Source organism: Cynara cardunculus (assembly GCF_001531365.2).
Source record: "Cynara cardunculus var. scolymus isolate 2C chromosome LG 11, CcrdV1, whole genome shotgun sequence".
In the NCBI taxonomy this organism is placed as follows: domain Eukaryota; kingdom Viridiplantae; phylum Streptophyta; class Magnoliopsida; order Asterales; family Asteraceae; genus Cynara; species Cynara cardunculus.
In genome coordinates this window covers 13262544-13281965 of record NC_037538.1, presented here as the reverse complement: position 1 = coordinate 13281965, position 19422 = coordinate 13262544, and the positions used below count along the sequence as shown (strand labels likewise).

The window sequence follows — 19422 nt, the reverse complement described above, 5'->3', positions numbered from 1 at the left end:
CAACAGCCCAAACAGTATCAACAATTTCAATAGCTTGAAAACAATCAAGGCTTTCAACATGAAAGTAATGTCTATCAACCGTATACAACCCCTAGAGATGATGATTGTTATCAACCGAATTTTAGTTTCAAACAAAATTATGTTGATAAATCTGCATCGTTTATGATACCGGAGCATACCCTACCTTTGCACGAGAAAAGCATCAGACACTCGGGTCCGATTGTGAGATCTCCGTATATGTCGTTATCGGATTCAACACCTATGTACAAGACCCCGAAGCGGATGACTGAGTTTGACATCTTGGAATTATATATGAATGATAAAGTAGAAGGACTCAGAGTACCTCCTTTCGAATGTGAACCATGGGGTATGCCCTTTTGGAGGACCTTATTGGTTTGATACATTTGTAATCAATATTTATTCTTTTTATTTACGATAATGTTTATTTACCAGTTATTATTTTATGTTTATAGAGTATATTGTTCTTTTAACAACATGTTGATACGTGGGCACATTTGCAAATGAAGTAGAGACCTGACGCGTTACAACGTACGATATTATGGTCCCATGCATTACAATTTATGTCACAACCTGGACTACAATATATTAATTTGATGGATGACGCAAAAAATATACTATCCGTCTTGGTGGTTAGTTGACGAGGTAAGAAATAGCTAATATATGAAACATTTCCAAATAAATATTGATTTATAATAATCCACTAATTTCTTTTAGGTAATCATCCCGATTCATGTACACAGATGTCATTGGGTTACGACGGTCGTAGAAATAGAGACGTGGATGATCTACATAAATGATAACATGATTGTGCCCAGCTAAAGTTATCGACAAAGAATTGAACTTTTGGCCTATAATCTCCAAAAATACTTACAAAAGATCAATTTTTGGCGTAAAAGATGAAAGGATGTGCCTCAGGACTAGAAGCTTAGTCACGTTTATATCTCCAAACGTCCCTCAACAAGCACCAAACTCGGGAGATTGTGGCGTGTTTGCTTGTCGGTTTATGGTAGAAATAATGGCTACTAGTGATACAAATTACATTCATAGTTACCCTGTTTATGACCCTAAGATATTTAATAGAACATCTCTGATGTATCTTGCTAATGAGTTCTATAAAAACCGTATTCAATAATATATAAGAAAGTTGTATATCGAGTATAAAATTATACTTTTCATTACACTATTATGTACATTATCGTTACATAAAGATATTGTTCGTTACATTTATCTAGTAATGAAACAATAAATATAACATAATACAAAACTGAAAACACAACATGATCATAAAATACCTAATAAAATTTTGTCCGCGTCGGTATTGAGTTGTCACCTCAGTAATTTGGTATATATACCTCCCATAGTCTAAGAAAATTTTACAACAATCAAGCAATCAAACTTTCTCAACCAAGCATCAAACTCCCTCTACAGATAGATGGCTGAAAATGCGTCATCATCAAAACCCCCTGTCCTCTCAAATTATGCCTACCGGGATGAAGCTATACATTGAAAAAGCCAAAGCTGAAATTAAAGAGATATTTGACAAATGACATAGTAACAAGGCATTGCAGGATCAAATCCTCAAATGGATCTAAGAGAAGAAGAAAGCAGTAAAACAACTACAAAAAGAGTTTAAAGCTGATAATGCTCGTGCCATTGAACTCGATCAAACATTTGAAGTAATGCAAGACTTGATTGATGAAAAACATTTATGGATTGCTTCGTGCAAAGCATTTTATCTAAAGAATAATTAACATACATGTTTAGTTTTGTTTCGCATCATACACTTATGATGTTGTTTTCGAGCCGAGATTTTTAGTGATGGTTAATGTTTATGTTTTGAAAGTTTACTTCACATTTTATTTATAGAACTCAACATGTAAAAGTTGATCGTGCAAAGATTGAGACCATTAAAAGATGGGAAGTACCAAGAACACCCACCGAGATCCGTAGTTTATTGGGTTTGGCGGGGTACTATCGAAAACTTATTCAAGACTTTCTCACGGATTGCAACACCTTTGACTAAACTAATGTAAAAGAATGTTGAGTATGAATGGGGAGATGATCATATTAAAGCCTTTTCAACTGTTAAAAGATCGATTATGCAATGCTCCGATATCATCACTGCTAGATGGGTCGGAAGATTTTGAGGTTACAGTGATGCTTCGAAGCTAGGTCTGGGATGCGTATTGGTGCAGAAAGGAATATCGAATATGCTTCCACACAGTTGAAGGATCACGAGAAATAATACCCTACATACAAATTTTGTAATAGTAATGTATTTATTAAATAAAAAAATATATTAATATAAAAAAGAAAAAGACAACAAAAAGACAAAAAGAAAACAAAAAATGAATGATTATATAAGTAATAGGGATGAGATTAACAAAGGATAGAGACGCCATTAACCTTCCCTTGTTTAATGCTATTCCATCCGGTTTAGTCGTACAAAACACCAACATATTCCAATCTTTAAAAACTTGAGGGTCAATTTGGGTAAAAAATTCCGAAGTATATTTGAATTTTAACGTCGGTGTACATCCCAAAATCGCACACCCGATCGAGGGGGTAGAAGGGTTTAATTAGGGCTTGTCGTACTTCTTGCAGTCGATTGTCTCGTATTCAATATAGTCGTAACCGTCATCTTCTGGGTTTGTTCTTTTATGGGTTCATCTTGACCCCTGGTCTCTATATCTCTTCTCCGGCGCACCCCGCTCCCTGCTATCTGCTCCGGCCCTCGGTGCTCCTTAGAGGTAATCTGTCATTTTCTTTGTTTTCTCTTTTTTTTTTCGAGTCTTGATTTCTGATTAGTAAGCAGATTGTTGGAAGGAGCATACTCGGTTTTCTTTTTGGCCATCGTGCCAAAATAATATACAACTCAGTAGAATGCAGAAGCTAAAATTATCTAATCTAACTAAAATTTACGATATTGAAAAGTACACATTTGATCGATCAACACACAAAAAGAGCCGGTTTTTTGAATTTACCTCCGCCTTGCCCGGCCCTTGACGCTCCTATAGGTAATTTCCGCCCCTGCCTGCATATTTGATCACAAAAGTATAGCTCTTTGTTTGATTAGAGAGATTCTTGTTGATCTTTTAGTCTGAATCATGTAACTGACTTCAGAAATTATATGTGTTCTGTTATAAATTTAAGGCCGGCTGTTTCCAGTTCGTATAATTTGTTAAATTTAAGCATGGTTAACATTTTTGTTGTTTAGGTACTAATTTTGAAGTTGAAATTGATGTGTTGACCATGACAGTGAAACTGATTCTTTTTCTAGTAACGCATGGATATTAAGGTTTTGAATAAATTCCAAAAGTAGACGATACTTACAGCACCTTTTTTCGTATCCGGAAATTTTAGGAAATCAATGGTTTATTGAGGCTTTCTATTTATGTCACACCCATAAAATCTAATTGCTCTTTTGCAGCCATCAAGTTGAAATTTAACTCAGTTATGGGTTTGGCAAATCCATAAGAAAAGGTAAACTGGAACTATGTGTTTCAATGTAGTAGTGTACTGGTATCAGACAGGTTTGATAAGTGCCACTTTAATGTTATGTTTTAGCACATACAAAAAAGTTCAAAATACAAATTCCTGCCCTTTAGAAATGCTTATGAGCTCCTTATCAGGAAGCCGAAATTGAGCTGCATTTGCTTTTAAAAGGAGAGCTACTAGAGTGTTCCGCATCTATTTTAGTGTCCATTTCTTAGGTATAACCAAGTAGATTTTTTTCACTCATACTTTAATCAATTATTTCATTTTCTTACTCATACTTTACCGACCTCATTTTCATCGTTTAACCGGCCATATATGAAAACCCATTTAAATGTGGGTTAATTTTGAGATATACCTTTGAGCTCGAAGAGTGCTTTCTTGAGCTTGTAAGCACAACCATGGCAGTCCAAGTTTGGAACTCCCACCTCTACCAACTGCAATCCCATTACTAATACCTCAACCTGATAATCTTACGCACCCATCTAGAGAGAGACTTACAGACATTGTTGGGATTGAGCATGCAAGAGATTGATGATGGTGAAGTTGATAACAATTGGTGTTCCGTGCAGTGGAGCAAAAAATTCGATAACAAATGGATGCAAGCCAGATTTTGACCGGAGAGGAAAACTAGTAGCGAGAGGTCTGATTAGGTGTGGGTTCACAGGAGATGGAAACAAACAAAAATACACGCATCCTTTCAGATCAAGTGGATTGAACTAAACCTGTCGACATTATTTGCAACCAGTGTTAGAATATTTATAACACATTTAATCTGGTTTTCAAACAACCATGATCATGTTCTCTCTTAAACCCCGCTTCAAATCTTTGTCGAAGATCCACCACCCTTTGATAGCATCGTTTTTTCTTAGGAGCAGTCATGGCCCTGGCTAGGTTTTGTCTGTAGAATAGCCATGACTGGGTTTTTGTTGTCGGAGACTACCCAAAGATTGAGTTCTGTTTCTTGATTAGCCTGTTTCGTCACAACTTAGGTTGCAAGTACTTTCGTCAACAGAACCCTCCCGATCATTGCCACTTCCTCAAAAACTCATCTTTGATTTTCTTACTTGATTTGTTGTGCATCTTTGAGAAGGGGTAGGTTTCACCAATGATGCTTCTCCTTGAGATGATTTTGTTTCTGAAGAAGTTATGGCCGACGACAAAGATGTAGACGAAGAAGATGGGGTGAGATGTGGAGTGCGTTATGTATATAAACAATATATTGTACTTTTTAAAATGACCAAAAAGACTAAAACTCCCGTGTTAAATGAGTTAACAGAATGGATTAAAACGAAGTTAAAGGTACATATTCAGAGTGTTAAAAAATGCAAACCACAGGGCGGTTTTACGTAATTATTTAATTTTAGGAACTTAAGGCATTAAAACATGCAAACCACAGGGAGAAAGATGTAGTTAACTCATATATATATATATATATATATGTATGTATATATATGATCCAAGTTTTTAAAAAGCGGAATCGGGACTCGAGGCCTTTTCCTTCCACACCTTGAGGCGTAAGCCTCGAGGCGGTCCGATGCGCAAGCCTCAAGGCGTAAAACAAATAAAATTCATAAATATTAATAGTAAGCAAAACATAATTCCATACCAAATTTTAAACGTCATAGATTCATAAAATACTAGTTATACGTCTAAAAACATATCAGTCTACAACTTATAGTTCCCCGTAGCATGATCAAGTTGTATAGCTCCACACTCGTATCCATAATCACTATCACTTTTGTCTTCCAAATCCACATGAAACAGAAAAATAATACGGAAAACTGAAAATAATATAGAAAACAGAATTTTTTTTTTACCAAAAAACAGAAAGTATACAAAAAAAACATACATAACACATTATACATATAGAAAATACATTATACATGATATAGAACATATATACTTGACTGAAATATATATAATATAATATAATACATCATACATAAACTAAAAATATGGACAAAAACGAAAAAGAACTTACTTGTTAGGTTGGCTATTGAGATGGATATCTTCTTGAGAGAGGAAAAAGTAAGCAATGGAGAAGAAAAAAACGTTGTTTGGAGAGGTGTGCGCCTTAGAAACGCCTCACGCCTCAACGCCTCAAGGCACTGCCTCACCAATTGAGGCTCAAGCCTCGTCGAGGGACCATGAGGCGCCGCCTGATGAGCGGTTTTGAACCGCCTCGCCTCGAGGCGTACGCCTCAAAACGATTTTGAAAACCATGATATGATCACAATACATCTGTTTTTTGATCACATTATATCTGTTTAGCATTACAAACCACGAAATGCATATTTGATCACATTACATTTGTTTTTTTAATTGAAAAATGCATATAAATGATTTTTTATTTTTGCAGTTAACTTAAATGGCATTTACACATAGATGGATCATGGATGTAATGTGGTCAAATAAGATTTGTTTTAGTAATGGGAACAATGAACTAGTCGCTAACCTCTAAGGAACTAATCAAGGCTACATTGTTCTTCTAGTACCATTTCCCAAACCTCTTTTATTTATTTTCTCTTTTGTCACAAACTCTCCTCTCTTGCCTCTTTTACTTTTTTCTGTCGAACCAACAACTGTTCTTCATGTGTTATATATTTATCTACGTTTAACTTTTATTTTATATGTGCACTTGTATTAGATGGTCCCTTGGCACAATTCATGCATCCGTATATGACCTCTTTGTATGTATGTTGATGGTTATATGCCCATTGTATTGTGTACAATGTCCTAGATTGATTCTTCAATGGTGTATTTTTTATATTTTACTTTTGAGCTATGCTACCATATTTTGTGCCTTCCCTATGAATGGTCAATTGCTTCTTTTATACCCTTTATTGGTAGGTATGTTGGTGAACTAGTTCTTCGAGTTAAATGAAATCTTAAGGAATAGAACACATACATATATCCCAAATATAATTCAAGCATGAAGAAAATAGAAAATGTGGATATTGTAACTCTATATATTGCATATAATTACTAAATGCATCTTCTTTAATGTATTCTCATTGACTTACAAATTATAACTTTTGCCTATTTTATCAATGGTCGTTTGTAATATCTACTCGGCCTTAAAAAATAGATACACACATGTAAACATTTTCCCCGAAATAATCGTAGGAGCTTGTTTGTGATCACTTGGATCAACCTCTTAATGTTCCCTTTTATAGGAATATTAATGCCTTACTAAAGTATCTCATCAACTGCGGAAGATATTATGCTTTCTTGGTTCTATTGGGTTAGTGTTAAGTAGGTGATTTAGCCATCTATCGAGGGGGAAAAGGAAGCAGGACGACAACTAGTTGCTTTCTGGTGAGTTGCTAACGCTCCTCTCGTTTTACCACCAAACAAATCTAGTATATCCCACCCACATGTCACGTATGGGTGGTAAGATGTAAGTAGACTTTTCCTCAACCTCAAGAGACGAGGTATATAGATTGTTTTCAAGAAGACTTCCTGACTTGCAAAAAAGATTTGGGAAGCTTAACTAGAAGCCACAATTTAGAATTATTTTCCCTAGAATTAGAAAGGAATAAAAAGAGCTAATATATCTCATCAACCGCATATGATGCTCCAAAATAATGTGCCAATTGACACTATCTTTAATGGACGGGGAAGATGTACATAGACTTCCCGTAATAGCAAGAGTTAGATAGATTGTTTTTTAGAAGACCCCCTGACTTGCGAAAAAGATTCGAGAAGCTTAATTAGAAGACGAATTTAGATTTTCCCCCTAGAATTAGAAAGGAATACAAAGATTCAATCTCACCAACAACATACGGTGCACTAAAAGTGCCAATTGAACACTACCTTTAATGGACGGATGCTAATAGTTATATGTACCACACACAATACCTAGATCGTGCGGCAATGTTGTTTTTGAGTGATATTGTCTAAAAGAAGCAAATGTAACAATAAATAAGAAAGGAAAAAATGTAAATAATTTGATATTGAACATCCATAAATTTGAGCACAATAAAGAATCAACTATTGCCCTAGGTACAGTTTTGAATTTGTTGCATGTCAATCTTTCTTCTTTCTGGTCATAATTCTTAAAGATGATTGTTTAACTTTAGTTATTGTTGATGCTTACTTTCCATATTATGATAAAAAGTCGGTCTGAAATCTGATTATTGACATGCAAAAATTATTAGACGAACGTTCTATTGCATAAATGAACATACAGGTCGAAACGTTTGATAGTAAAAGCTAAGACTATTTAAAAAAGCTACTAACATATAAAATTTGGAACTTCTACAGAACAGTTTAGCTGAAAAATTTATACCAAAAGCTTTCAAAATTCAGCGGTAACAAAACCATTCATCAAACATCATGACATTGACAAAGAACCAAGTGTTAAACCAAATAGCAAAGTAAAGAGACTAAAAAAAGCCAAAATAATGAGTAGAAAAATGTTATAGATATTCTTTTACCAAATAAACATCTTCGTAATCATTGATGGGAAGGTGTTTCTTTTTCTAATGCATAGTGTTTTAGTTTGACCTTAAAATTACACCTAACATGGGAGTTTAGGAACCACAAACTTCGACTTTGTAATGATTGGTGGAACCCATGGGAAAGTTCCAATTGGTGTTGAGTTGTGTGGTTGAACTATCATGTGACCTGTATTAAGTGGGTGCTCGAAATCTTTGTCTCAGGGACAAACCAACTTGTTATTTTTTCCTTTTTCAGTTATGAAGATCCATAGAGTGCTCAATCGACAGGGTAGGGTCATTGAGGAAAATCATGAGAGAAGTTGAAGTAATCCAATGGTACATGCTCTCGAGAAGAGGAATTTTAAGTAGTGTGAATTTAAATGACACTTAATTATGGTTTGTGGCCATAACTAAGCTTACTTGTATGTTGACCACATATTAACTATCCCCGTGATGTATCATATAACTATTTGTATGATACGATGCAATTCTTATATTGATATGATAGTGGCAATCATCATCAAAAGGATTCTTCTAGTCACTTTATGAAGATGGAATGAATTTTGAACATGGCATGGTTGTTTTACAAACCAAGCCTCAACAAGCTTCTGTGTCAATCATCTCATTATATATCTTTTGGAAATTGTTATGCTATAACTTATTGGTCTTTGTTAATTGTTCCCTTTGCACATGTTCTCAAATGAATTATGAACGAAAATAGTGAAGATGTTCATCTTTTCTTGTTTTTTACAATCAAGATCTTTCCTTCGGCAATGAGTTAACTTTTGGTTTCATTCATGTTTTATCTGCCAATCTTCACGTGGTAACTCTCTCGCATTAGGACTATAATAGTATGGATCTAACTTGTTTTGGTTCTTAAGTGGGACTAGGCAAGAAAAAGCTTGACCAATCCTTCTCTCTCAAGAAAACCATGTTTACTTTTCTTTTTCTTTGACCCTCCTAAGAGTTGTTGAGATATCTGGCCACTCTTGTACCATGATGGATCTTTTCTTCTTTTCCATTCTCTTCCAAATTTTCCACTTATGTACTTACTCGAATGCTAGTTTTAGCATTTGATGATGCTTTACGGTCTCCCTTCTTAACAAGTAAGAAAGTAGTTGTAGGATTTACTATAAGTTATTATTGTCAAGTTAGTAATGTATTCTTGCTTGATGGTTAAAGAAGGTCATCTAGTTGGTTAAAAAGATGATCGTAGCTGTAGATTGTTGATGCTTGCTCAACTTTATGTTGTGTTTTTCAGGTTTAGAATTTTTTGCATCTACTATCAAATTCGTGGAGGGTTGCATATTCAATATGGAAAAAGTTGATGAAGATGCTAGTCTTGAATTTAAGTGGCTTAAGAGGAGAGGTTTTGGTGGGAAAAAGAAGGAGATCCAATTTTATGAATCTTTCATATACGATGGAGTAAAATATATGCTATATGATTGTGTTTATATGTACAAGGAAGGTTTACGAGAACCTTATATTGGCAAATTGATAAAAATATGGGAGCTAAGGGACAGCAAGACGAAGAAAGTAAAAGTCCAATGGTTTTTTCGTCCGGAGGAGATTTCAAAGTGGCTTGGAGATACCACGACTCTTGAGAATGAAATCTTTTTTGCATCCGGTGAAGGTGTCGGTCTAGCCAATATTAATCCTTTGGTAATCAAATTTTTAAATATTATAACTTCTACATATATATTTCTCTGGATATTGTTTTATGGCAATATATGCAAGTCTTAAAGTACCTTGAGAACTATAAGCAGTTGCTGCTTAAATATTTTGCAACAAGCACTCTTGCATGTTGTAAAGTACACTTTTCCACAAGGTACACACATTAGTTGCCTATGATTATTTGTGGCATTGTGATATTACACAAGTGTCATAACTAGTGAAAGGCAACAAACTATCATCAACTCGTGGATGCATTATGATGGTAAACGTACACCACATTCTAAGACGTGGTGATAATATATGTCTGACTCAATACTCTATATTTCCTTGGATTTTGGACTATGCACTGGAATCAAGTATGCTCAAGCTATATCTTCTTCACAAACGATTTTAACCTACATACAAAATTGATGTTTTGTGATCTATGAAACTATCTGATTTCTATCCTCAAATCATGGTGGAAGAAAACACAGTGGCTTATGAATAATTTCTTCTTCACAAGCTAAGAAAGACGGTAACATGTGAAGAAATGATGGTTGTCACGATAGCAGAGGAATAATTTAACATCAACTATCAAGATCATGAATATTACGAATGAAAAGTATTGAGCATCAACTAAGTTCGGTGGGCTAACATTCATGGTTTCTTTAATTGGGAACTTAACTAGAGTAACATGGGACATCATCGAGATGGTATGAAAGAGAGTTCAATTATTGACTTGAAAGTCATTATGGAGTATGTTGATGTAAACAAGCATATGCATAATCGAGTTGTATTTTGCTTAAGATATTGAAATGAGAGTAATGTTTCCCTGTTATAACATCAATTTAAAAGTTTCTCCGCTTTAGATGCACAAATGCTCATGAATTACAAACATGGAAAAAGTTGAGTTTTATATGTTTTCTTTGCAAATGATGTAGTGGTGTACAAGCTTTGAAGAACACTCTTGGATCATGGAGTTTTTGATCAAGCTATACTAAAATATAGCATAAGTTTAGGTTTATGCTATCTAGGGATATGCATTTTTTAGGCCAACCATTGCTTAACCGGTATTATCTATTTGAATGTTTAGATATATAGATGCCCGTGGAATGCATACATGGAGAAGTCGTTTGTGTACATTTTTTTTGCAAATAATGTAGTAAAGTACAAGCTTTGAAGAACTCTCTAGAATCAAGGTTTTTTGGACCAAATATACCAAAGTAAAGCATAATGGTCTCTAGAGATAAGTCCTTGTTATGCTGACCCATGGACTTATGCCTGTATTGGTCTATTTTAAGCATATGTGGAAGATTAATTAGTAGTATGCAATTTCAGTATTTCTAGTTTAGCAAGTTCTATAAGTAGAGAGATTTGATGTTAGTTCATTATAATCGCAGGCATAGAAAACTGGAGAGGTTATATCAACAAAGGTGGAACTATATTTTAGTGTGTAGAGGATTTTGGGTTTTTGTTTCAATGAAGTGCAGTTTATTTTTGGCAAACACCACAGGTCAGTCGTGATAGCTGCTGGGCTACACCAAAGTAGGAAGAGCGCAGTCACACGAGGGATGGGTTTATAATTGATTCAAAAGGAATCAAGGCATTAAGAGCAACGAAGCGTAGCCATAAGGTGCCATGGGAGGTTAGTTACGAGCGACACTAGACGACAGAGATGCATGATGGAACCAAAGGGGATGAAGCGGGTGAGGTGAACTATTGCGATGGGGAATCATGACACCTTACAAATGGTATGCCTTCTCTTGGGGTAATATTTTGTTAAGCTAAATGGTGTGCCTAATTTTGGAGAATATTAGTTGAATAAGGCGGTTTGTCATTGGTCCAATGATGCATATTGGATTTAACCTTGGCCTTAATGTAAAATTAATTATGGGATTGATGAGAGCTTTAATTGAAATAAGATGGAACAAAGGAATAAGGAGAGCTCCCTTTGAAAACCAAAAGGGGATAATTTTTTAAAGATGGGTAAGGAGCTCAAGACGTGGAAGAGAGGTGGATGGTTACAAAGGCTATTCGAATGATTAGGGGATACATAGGGGAACAGACGGGAGAGGGTCAATAATTATAGCGATGGGGATGAACATGGGTGGATAGGAAAGCCAAGAGATATATCTCAATTAATGGGGTGGTTGAAGAACGATTTTGACACTACAGGGTTATGTTTAGAGGGAGACACACTAGTGTGGCTTTAATGTTGTAGGTGGCACCATTTTTCGTAGAAAGACTTTGAGTATGTGATGATTCTTGGATTAACGTGAGGGTGAGTTAGTGAAATAATTCTTTACTTTGGTTTTGAAGGGTCCCGTGCGGGAATATTGCAAGTGTTTGTATCCCTCACAGGTTGGGGGTATCTAAGAAGGCTTTTGGAGGAATTTTGTAGATGACTTGATGAGCAACATCTGAGAGTTGAGGAAATTTGAACCTTGTCGTTGTGGAATGTAATGGAACTTGCTCAAGAAATGGAGGAGAAAAATGTGGTTCGAGTATATAAGGGTTCTTCAAAGGGCATTCTCTTATATGTTTAACACCGCCTTTAGAGGGGATTTAGCAAAGACTAACGAGTTCTATCGGATACAAAATAAAGCTCCTGACAACCAAGCCAATCTGCCAAGGCACAATGATAAATGTCATGTAGTAGAGTTACAAGATTTCGACAAGTTCAAGGGCATAACCGAGCAAGAGCTATAGGAGAAAAGGATGAAGTTTGTTGCCTTGCTAGTGGATGAGAAAAGTAAGGTGGTGGATATTGAAGAAAAGTTTATGGTGCCATGGATTTGGAAGAGCGTTTATGCTTGGTTCGAGGTACGGTGTACTCAATCATGAGACAAGTTGGCGATCTTGATTGGCAGAGAAGTATCCCACGACATCATCCGCAAACCCCAACTTCATCTCCAAATGGGTAGTTGAGTTATTCAGACTTCATTTAGTGGATACACAGAGTGATTGGGGTGGTTACGTGTTGGGTTTTGGTGGAGCAAACTACGTGAGCTCCCGGGGGTTTAATACTGTCATTATATAACCAAAGGTGTGGAAGGAGTATCTTTTCTTGGATCTAGTAAACATGAGGAGAAAGACCTCGAAACATTAGGGGAACACATATTAACAACATGCTTTGAGAATGGAATTTCAGTTAGGACAATAAAAGTGATTCTAGTTTATGCTGAAACTTGGTGTTAATGAAATACATGGTTTCATTGTTGCAAAATGAAGGACAAGGTTTCTTGGTGGAACTGCATATGGAGGAATGACAACAAATGGGAAGAAATCCATGTTTCTCAGAAGGTGATATCATGTTCTGAAGGAGTTCATGTGCGAAAAGCTTGCCACCCTTTCGGAATGAGAGCATGCCATTGTTCTCATGAATGGGTATGACTCGTTAGCATGAGGTGTGTATTGCTATCTACCGGTGAGATGGACGAGATATTATGACTTGTTTGGGAAATTTTATACGCTGGTATAATGCGATTGCGTCAACCTTTTTCAAAAGAAGGGAGAAAATGGTACCTAAAAAGACATTTTAAAGTACTTAGATTCGATGGTTCATAAGGAGGGAACAATTGAAGTCGACATAACAATCATCACATAAATACAAGATGATTGAAGTTGAGGGTTGCCACAGGTTGGTGCGACATGGAAGCTCTACTAAAATTGAAGGGCAAATCTTACAGGTATGAGCTTTGTTGTACGGGTCAGAGCTTTCGACGACAAAGAAGGATCTTGAGAAGAAGTTGGAAGTTGCAGAAATGAGGATGCTTAGATGGGTATGTGGTTGGACTTACCATATTGGATAGGACATACCAATCAGAGGGAAGACTAAGGTGGTTTGGACATGTTTGTGGGGGACACTTGATTGTAGCCGTGGTGAGCAGAGTTGAAAGCGTGAGGATAGAGGGGGCGAGGAGGGGCAGATTGGGGAGGACTTGGGTTGAGCACTTGAGGCAGACATGGCGGCTTTAAGAATTTTCAAGGGCATGCCATCTACAAGAGTTATTGGAGGTGTACAAAAGGGTAGCAAACTGAGGTAGGGGTGTGTAGTTAGCTTGGGGGGATGAAGGGAGTGGTGAGGTAGAAGGTGGGCGTGTGGTCGATTACAGTGTCGTAAGATAAATTGGGGGTTGTGTAGCTTTGTGTCCTTGTACTAGTCTTTGCTCTTGGGATGTTGTTTGCAGTCTTAACTCGTCTTGGTTCCTTTTTACATATTCTGACCTATCTTTCTTTTTAGTCTTATGGTGTTTCTTTTCCCTGTTTTTCAATTTCTTTTTACTTTATTGCCCATACTTCTCACATGCTGGAGGTCTTAACGGGAACAATCACTTGACTCCTTGGGGTTGAGGTCATTTCTACTTACCCCACCCCGGTGTGGGATATACCAGAATGGTTTGGTTTGGTTTGGTTAGGTTAATATAAATCCTTTTCGCAGTCCTGTGGTATGAAGGAAGAATGGTACGTAGCAGTTTTTTATTACCTAGTGTTGAACAAGGAACTTGTATGAGGAAAGTTTCCTATTTAGGTTACTATATAGTTGTTTGATACGTTACATGGGCTATTGTCTTTACAGATATAAAATTAAAGTCTAAGTTACCATCATATTCAAATGTAGATGATAGATGCCCCTAAAAGAACACTTATATGGGCAATCCGTTTCTTGTGATACTTTTTGGTTGATAGATGCCTACACCAATTCTCAGTCCTCGTTAAACAAGGTGCATGTTGGCCACTAAGCTTCAAGTGTTATATGATAACGAAAGTAATTTTTTGTTTGCACAATTGAGTGTGGAGTATCTAAGTCGCTTCGTTTTTTGGAGAGGCTTAGGGGTGTTGGCTGCCGGATCCTTCTGAGATTTATATGATGGTTGTTGGATCACTCATGGCGCATATGTTGCACGAGAAGCGATTTTCTGGTTCTATAGACATTGAAGATGGTCATTCTTTGGTTCTAGGCATGCTTGACAAAGAGAGTATGATAGCCCGACAGTTCTTTTTAAGACTAGAGATTCAGACATTCAGTCAAACCATGCACAAGGAGATCGGTTGAGGCTAGAGAGTATACCTTGCTTTGATGACTTGGTAGAAAACCTTTGTGGCATATCTTAAAAACTTATTGGTCTTATTTAAAGAAGAGCGACTTAAGAGGGATTTGCCTTTGGAACCTAATCCCATACAATTAGAAGTGTGCACTTTTTGTAGGTGAATTCCAAAATTTCACTTAGCTACACACCTAAGCATGGTCTCAACAAGTATGTTATTAGCATCTCATATTCGTGGATATTGAGAGACCAGTTTCATTCTTACGTCGTGCTAAAGATGGTTTTGGCGGGCTCTAATCAAGGTCATGATGGCAGCTTTTGGGGAACTTTTTCAGTCAACTTCGGCTGGTTTGAAGAAAATATGTTTCTCTTCTTGTTTGGTTCTTGTGAATTCGTCTTCCCAGGGAATTTGTAATCCTCTCTTTCTTTGTAGATTTTTTGTGATGGCTCTTTGCAAGAGTGTTCCACTACTGTTGAGTTTTCCTTGAAGATGTCACCCGGCTTCTTTTGTATCCGTGATGACTTTAGCAAGCAACCTTATGGCCCTGTGTTTGAATGATCTTTTGTTTAGTGTGTGATAAAATTGGCTTTACTAGTAGTCGAGCATATTGCATACATATCGAGTTTTATTGCAAATATGTTTCAGCCGCTTTCTTGGAGGCAGCAGAAACTAACCAATCCTTGAAGTTCTTCCGAATCTGTTGTGGTGCTTGGATGAGTGCGTCTCATGCCAGGAATTATCGCCTTTCCTAATTCTTGTCATTATTTGATCAGGAAGCAATTGCTGGTCAATGCAATGTTGTTTGTGTGTCAAAGGACCGCAGAAACCCCCAACCTTCAGATGAGGAACTCAAGGTGGCGGATTTCATATTTTATCGTACGTTTGATGTTCAAAGCTGCAGTATATTGGATAAAATGGAGGAGAAAGTTGGTGGGCTCGGAAGTATGTCTACCGAATATTCTAGCTCGAACTTTTCCATTCTAAACTAGGGTCTATCTCTGGTGATTGATTTCATTTCTTATATGTGTTTTCGTGTGCAAATTTTGTTACAGTTGAATACATATTTAACAGAAAAGAGGGTGAAAACACCAGCACTCTCCCTCAAAGTATCTCTGACCGGAAGGAGGAAAACCAGAACACCACTACTTGCGGGGAAGTACATCAGCTTTTAACAAAAAGCCTAACCAACAAGCTTAAGGATGACAAAGAAGATATTAAGTTGTCAGCTGAAGTAGAAGTGAAAGTAGATGCGAAAGGAGAATCTCAAGGCAAAGATATTCCAAATTTGTTGGCTGAAAATGATAGCTGCATCCTTAAAGCTGACAAGGATAATTCAAGGCTAAAGGATATGCCCTTCAGTAAAGATAAGGCTGGTAAGGATGAGATGAAAACGAGTATGGTTCCCATTCACAAGGTGGAAGCTAAGGAGAGAAACAAGCCTCCTACGGGATCTGATAAATTACATGATCGACCATTAAAGAAAATTATGCCAGACGATAAAAACCCTTCCAAGGAGAAACAGGTTGAACTTGAAGTTGCTGGGGACTCTGACAGATTGAAGGATATGCCCTCCAAGAAATCTGAGGTTGAAAAATCCATCAAACTACCTGTTAATAAACTGAAGGCTTTGGGAACAACTGGCTCGAGTTCAGAAATGGGTAAAACTGACAGCTGCATTGATAAAGCTGACGAGGATAATTCGAAGCTCAAGGATATGCCTTGCAATAAAGACAAGGATGAGAGAAAAGTGAGCATAGTCCCTGTTCATGAGGTGGAAGCTAAGGAGAGAAACAAGACTCCTACTGGAAATGATAAATTACATGACCGACCCTTGAAGAAAATGAAGTCCAATGATAAAGCAGTACCGAAAGAAAAACAGGTAGAGCTTGAAGTTGCCAGGGACTCTGAGAGATTGAAGGATATGCCCTCCAAGAAATCCAAGGTTGAGAACTCCAGCAAATTACCTGTTGACAGTAACTCAAAACATGAAGAAAAGTTACCGCTCCATGTTAAGGATCTGAAGGATTCGGAAACATCTGGCACCAATTCAGAAATGGGTAAATCTGATAGGTGCACTGTTAAAGCTGACAAGGATAATTCGAAGCAAAAGAATATGCCCTGCAGTAAAGATAAGGATGAGATGGAAGAGAGCACGCTCCCTGTTCATAAGGTGGAAGCCAAGGAGAAAAATAAGACTCCTGCGGGATCTGATAACTTACATGACCGTCCCTTGAAGAAAATCAAGTCCAATGATAAAACGACACTCAAAGAAATACAGGTTGAAGTTCAAGCTGATGGGGACTCCGAGAGATTGACTAATTCCATAAAACCACATGGAAAGAATGGTAAAGTTCTCCTGGAATCTGACAAGGGAAAGAGTTCCACAAAAGTGACGGATGACTTGGAAGGCAGGATGTTGAACAAAACCAGGACTGATGGCTCTTTTAAGATGCCGGATAATAAGAAAAACAACTCTGTTCAGAAGCTGAGCATTGATACCAGTGGCAGTAATGGCAAAGATTTGGTAGATAAGCAACCTAAAGTGGAGCAATCTGTTGAGAGCAAAAGGAGGCTTTCTATGAGCAAATCACCCAAGGTTTCTGGTTTATCAACTGATAGAGACAAGAAAACCATTTACCAGGAATTCGTGGTCGGTCCAAAGCCAAATGCTGTAAGTTGATTTGCACGAATGATTTTTATAACCCTTTTCATATTTCAAGTAAATAGGAAATGAAAATTGAGTTCATATAGGATAGCAATTCACCAACTTTAGCACGTTGCCTTCATCTTTTGCTCTTTCTTAGTGGTCATGACCAATGATTTTTTATAACCCTTTTAAGTAGGAATTGTGCTATCCACTCATGTTTATTGGGTTTCGGCAACATTGATATATGTCTTGCATGGATAATTCTATTTGTTTGCAGCCCAAAAATTCCCACTACACACCTTGTTAGTAACTCATGTTGGCACATCAAAACCCTTTGATGAGAATGAGAAACCTCTCCAAAAAGTAGGAAAGAGGATGGAAATTAGTAATTTGGAATTGATCTCTTGTAACTTACTTTAGCTCAACAATACCTTGATAACTATCCCATCTAGTTGTCGAGATGACAAAATCTCTCGACAATACACAAGCCAACTATCACTTATTTGTAAGGCATTCATCTTCATTACATGACCTTTTACCAACTTAGGTGCCAAAGAGAGGAACCTTCAACACATTTATAGGAATAAAGTAATTGTTTATGGTGGTGTAATAGGGTGAATGAAAGTGGATCTAGTCATTAAAAAAGAAACGATTCAATACATTTCTTATGTACCTATGGGTGCTATGTAGATTTGATTCAAATTTCAGATGAATCTATATTGATTGATTGATTGCCTCATCCTTTCTTTCTATTCCGCATTTTTTAAATACCAAGATTTGTTTGTATCCTTATGAAACGGATAATATTATGTTAATACGATCTACATGTTGGACTAGTTATTCACAGGTGAAGAAGAAATCTAAAATAGGATTGATAGCACTCGTTAAGAATGATTTTGGTCTAGTTCGTGGTCTATTAGAAGTAGAAGGCTCTATGGTGGGATCCTCACAGACATGTAGTCGGTCAGTAGGGGCTTGCCGTTCTTGCTATATAGTGTGTATGTTGGTGAAAGTACCAAATATGGATTGTGACACATATTAACTGTTCTTGAATAGGATAGTGGTCCATTTCTGTTGTCGTCGGCTATAGACGTGATTAGGATGGATGACAAAATTTGGATTAATGGACAAGTAAACTTGGGTTGATAGAACCACATAACATGTTTCAGATGAGAAAATCATAGATGGCATTTAAGATAGCGTTTAGGGTGCTTTTGGTACATCGGACAGGACAACAAAACAAGGATCATTGTTCCATGTTTGGCAGGACTTTTATGCGGAACATATGTAAGAAAGTGGGACACGCATGTTCCACCACTACCCTATGGAACATGGTGGAACAGACATATTCTTTTACCAATATAACCTCAGAATAAAACCTGATTCTTTTCCAAAACATCAAATACGTCTCCCTTTTTTCATTTTGTTCATTCTTTAAATTTTATTTATTCTTTAAATTTTGTTTATTGTATTTTATGCTTTTTAAACTTCCACTTTACTGCCCTCATACTATTTTTATACCGTTTCTATATTTTGGTTAATTTATGTAATTTATTAATATTAATAATATTAAAATTTTTAAGAAATTAGAGAAATCGAGTAGAGAGAATTTTGAAAGAACCGGGAAATCGAAGGAATCTTATTTTCGAAATTGGGATTTTCCACAAATGAGGATAACCCAACGTATTTATAGGTAATAGCCAAGTCATGCTAGCAGAAAAACAACTAACTATTTTAATTAAAGCCACACCTAACAAATCTCCACCTTGGCTTTAATTCTAGTACAGTAAATTTTTTACTTCCAGTTACCAATGTTTAGGAGATCTAAACAATGCCTAAACTTGTTCAAAGAACCGGGTTTCGTCAGTGCATCAGCTAGATTGTCGTCTTCACTTCCTTCACTTCAATTCTCCTTTCCGAATGTATAAAGTGATAACGAACATCTATATGTTTCGTTCTTTCATGATGCACCCGTCTTTTGTAAGACAAATAGCACTCAGGCTGTCACAAAAAACTACAGTCTGATCTTGACGAAACCCAAGATCTCCATGCAAACCTTTCAGCCAAATCCCTTTTTTGCAGCCTCCGTAAGAGCCATATATTCAGCCTCTG

General features: G+C 36.7%; 1 protein-coding gene across 3 annotated transcripts in view; it reads left to right on the top strand.

The window, feature by feature from the left end:
* The first annotated feature begins 2568 nt into the window (after nucleotides 1–2568).
* Nucleotides 2569–19422, top strand: part of LOC112521210 (protein ANTI-SILENCING 1) — a 32314-nt gene continuing 15460 nt past the window's right edge. The window contains exons 1-4 of one of the 3 annotated variants that reach the window (XM_025129935.1): nucleotides 2569–2771; nucleotides 9223–9623; nucleotides 15437–15605; nucleotides 15716–17334. In XM_025129935.1, coding sequence (XP_024985703.1) covers nucleotides 9276–9623; nucleotides 15437–15605; nucleotides 15716–17334 — 2136 coding nt within the window. In that variant the 5' untranslated portion in view covers nucleotides 2569–2771; nucleotides 9223–9275. Of the gene's footprint in view, nucleotides 2772–5012; nucleotides 9624–15436; nucleotides 15606–15715; nucleotides 17335–19422 lie in introns of those variants that run through there. The other 2 variants (XM_025129932.1, XM_025129934.1) reach the window with 2 other exon arrangements.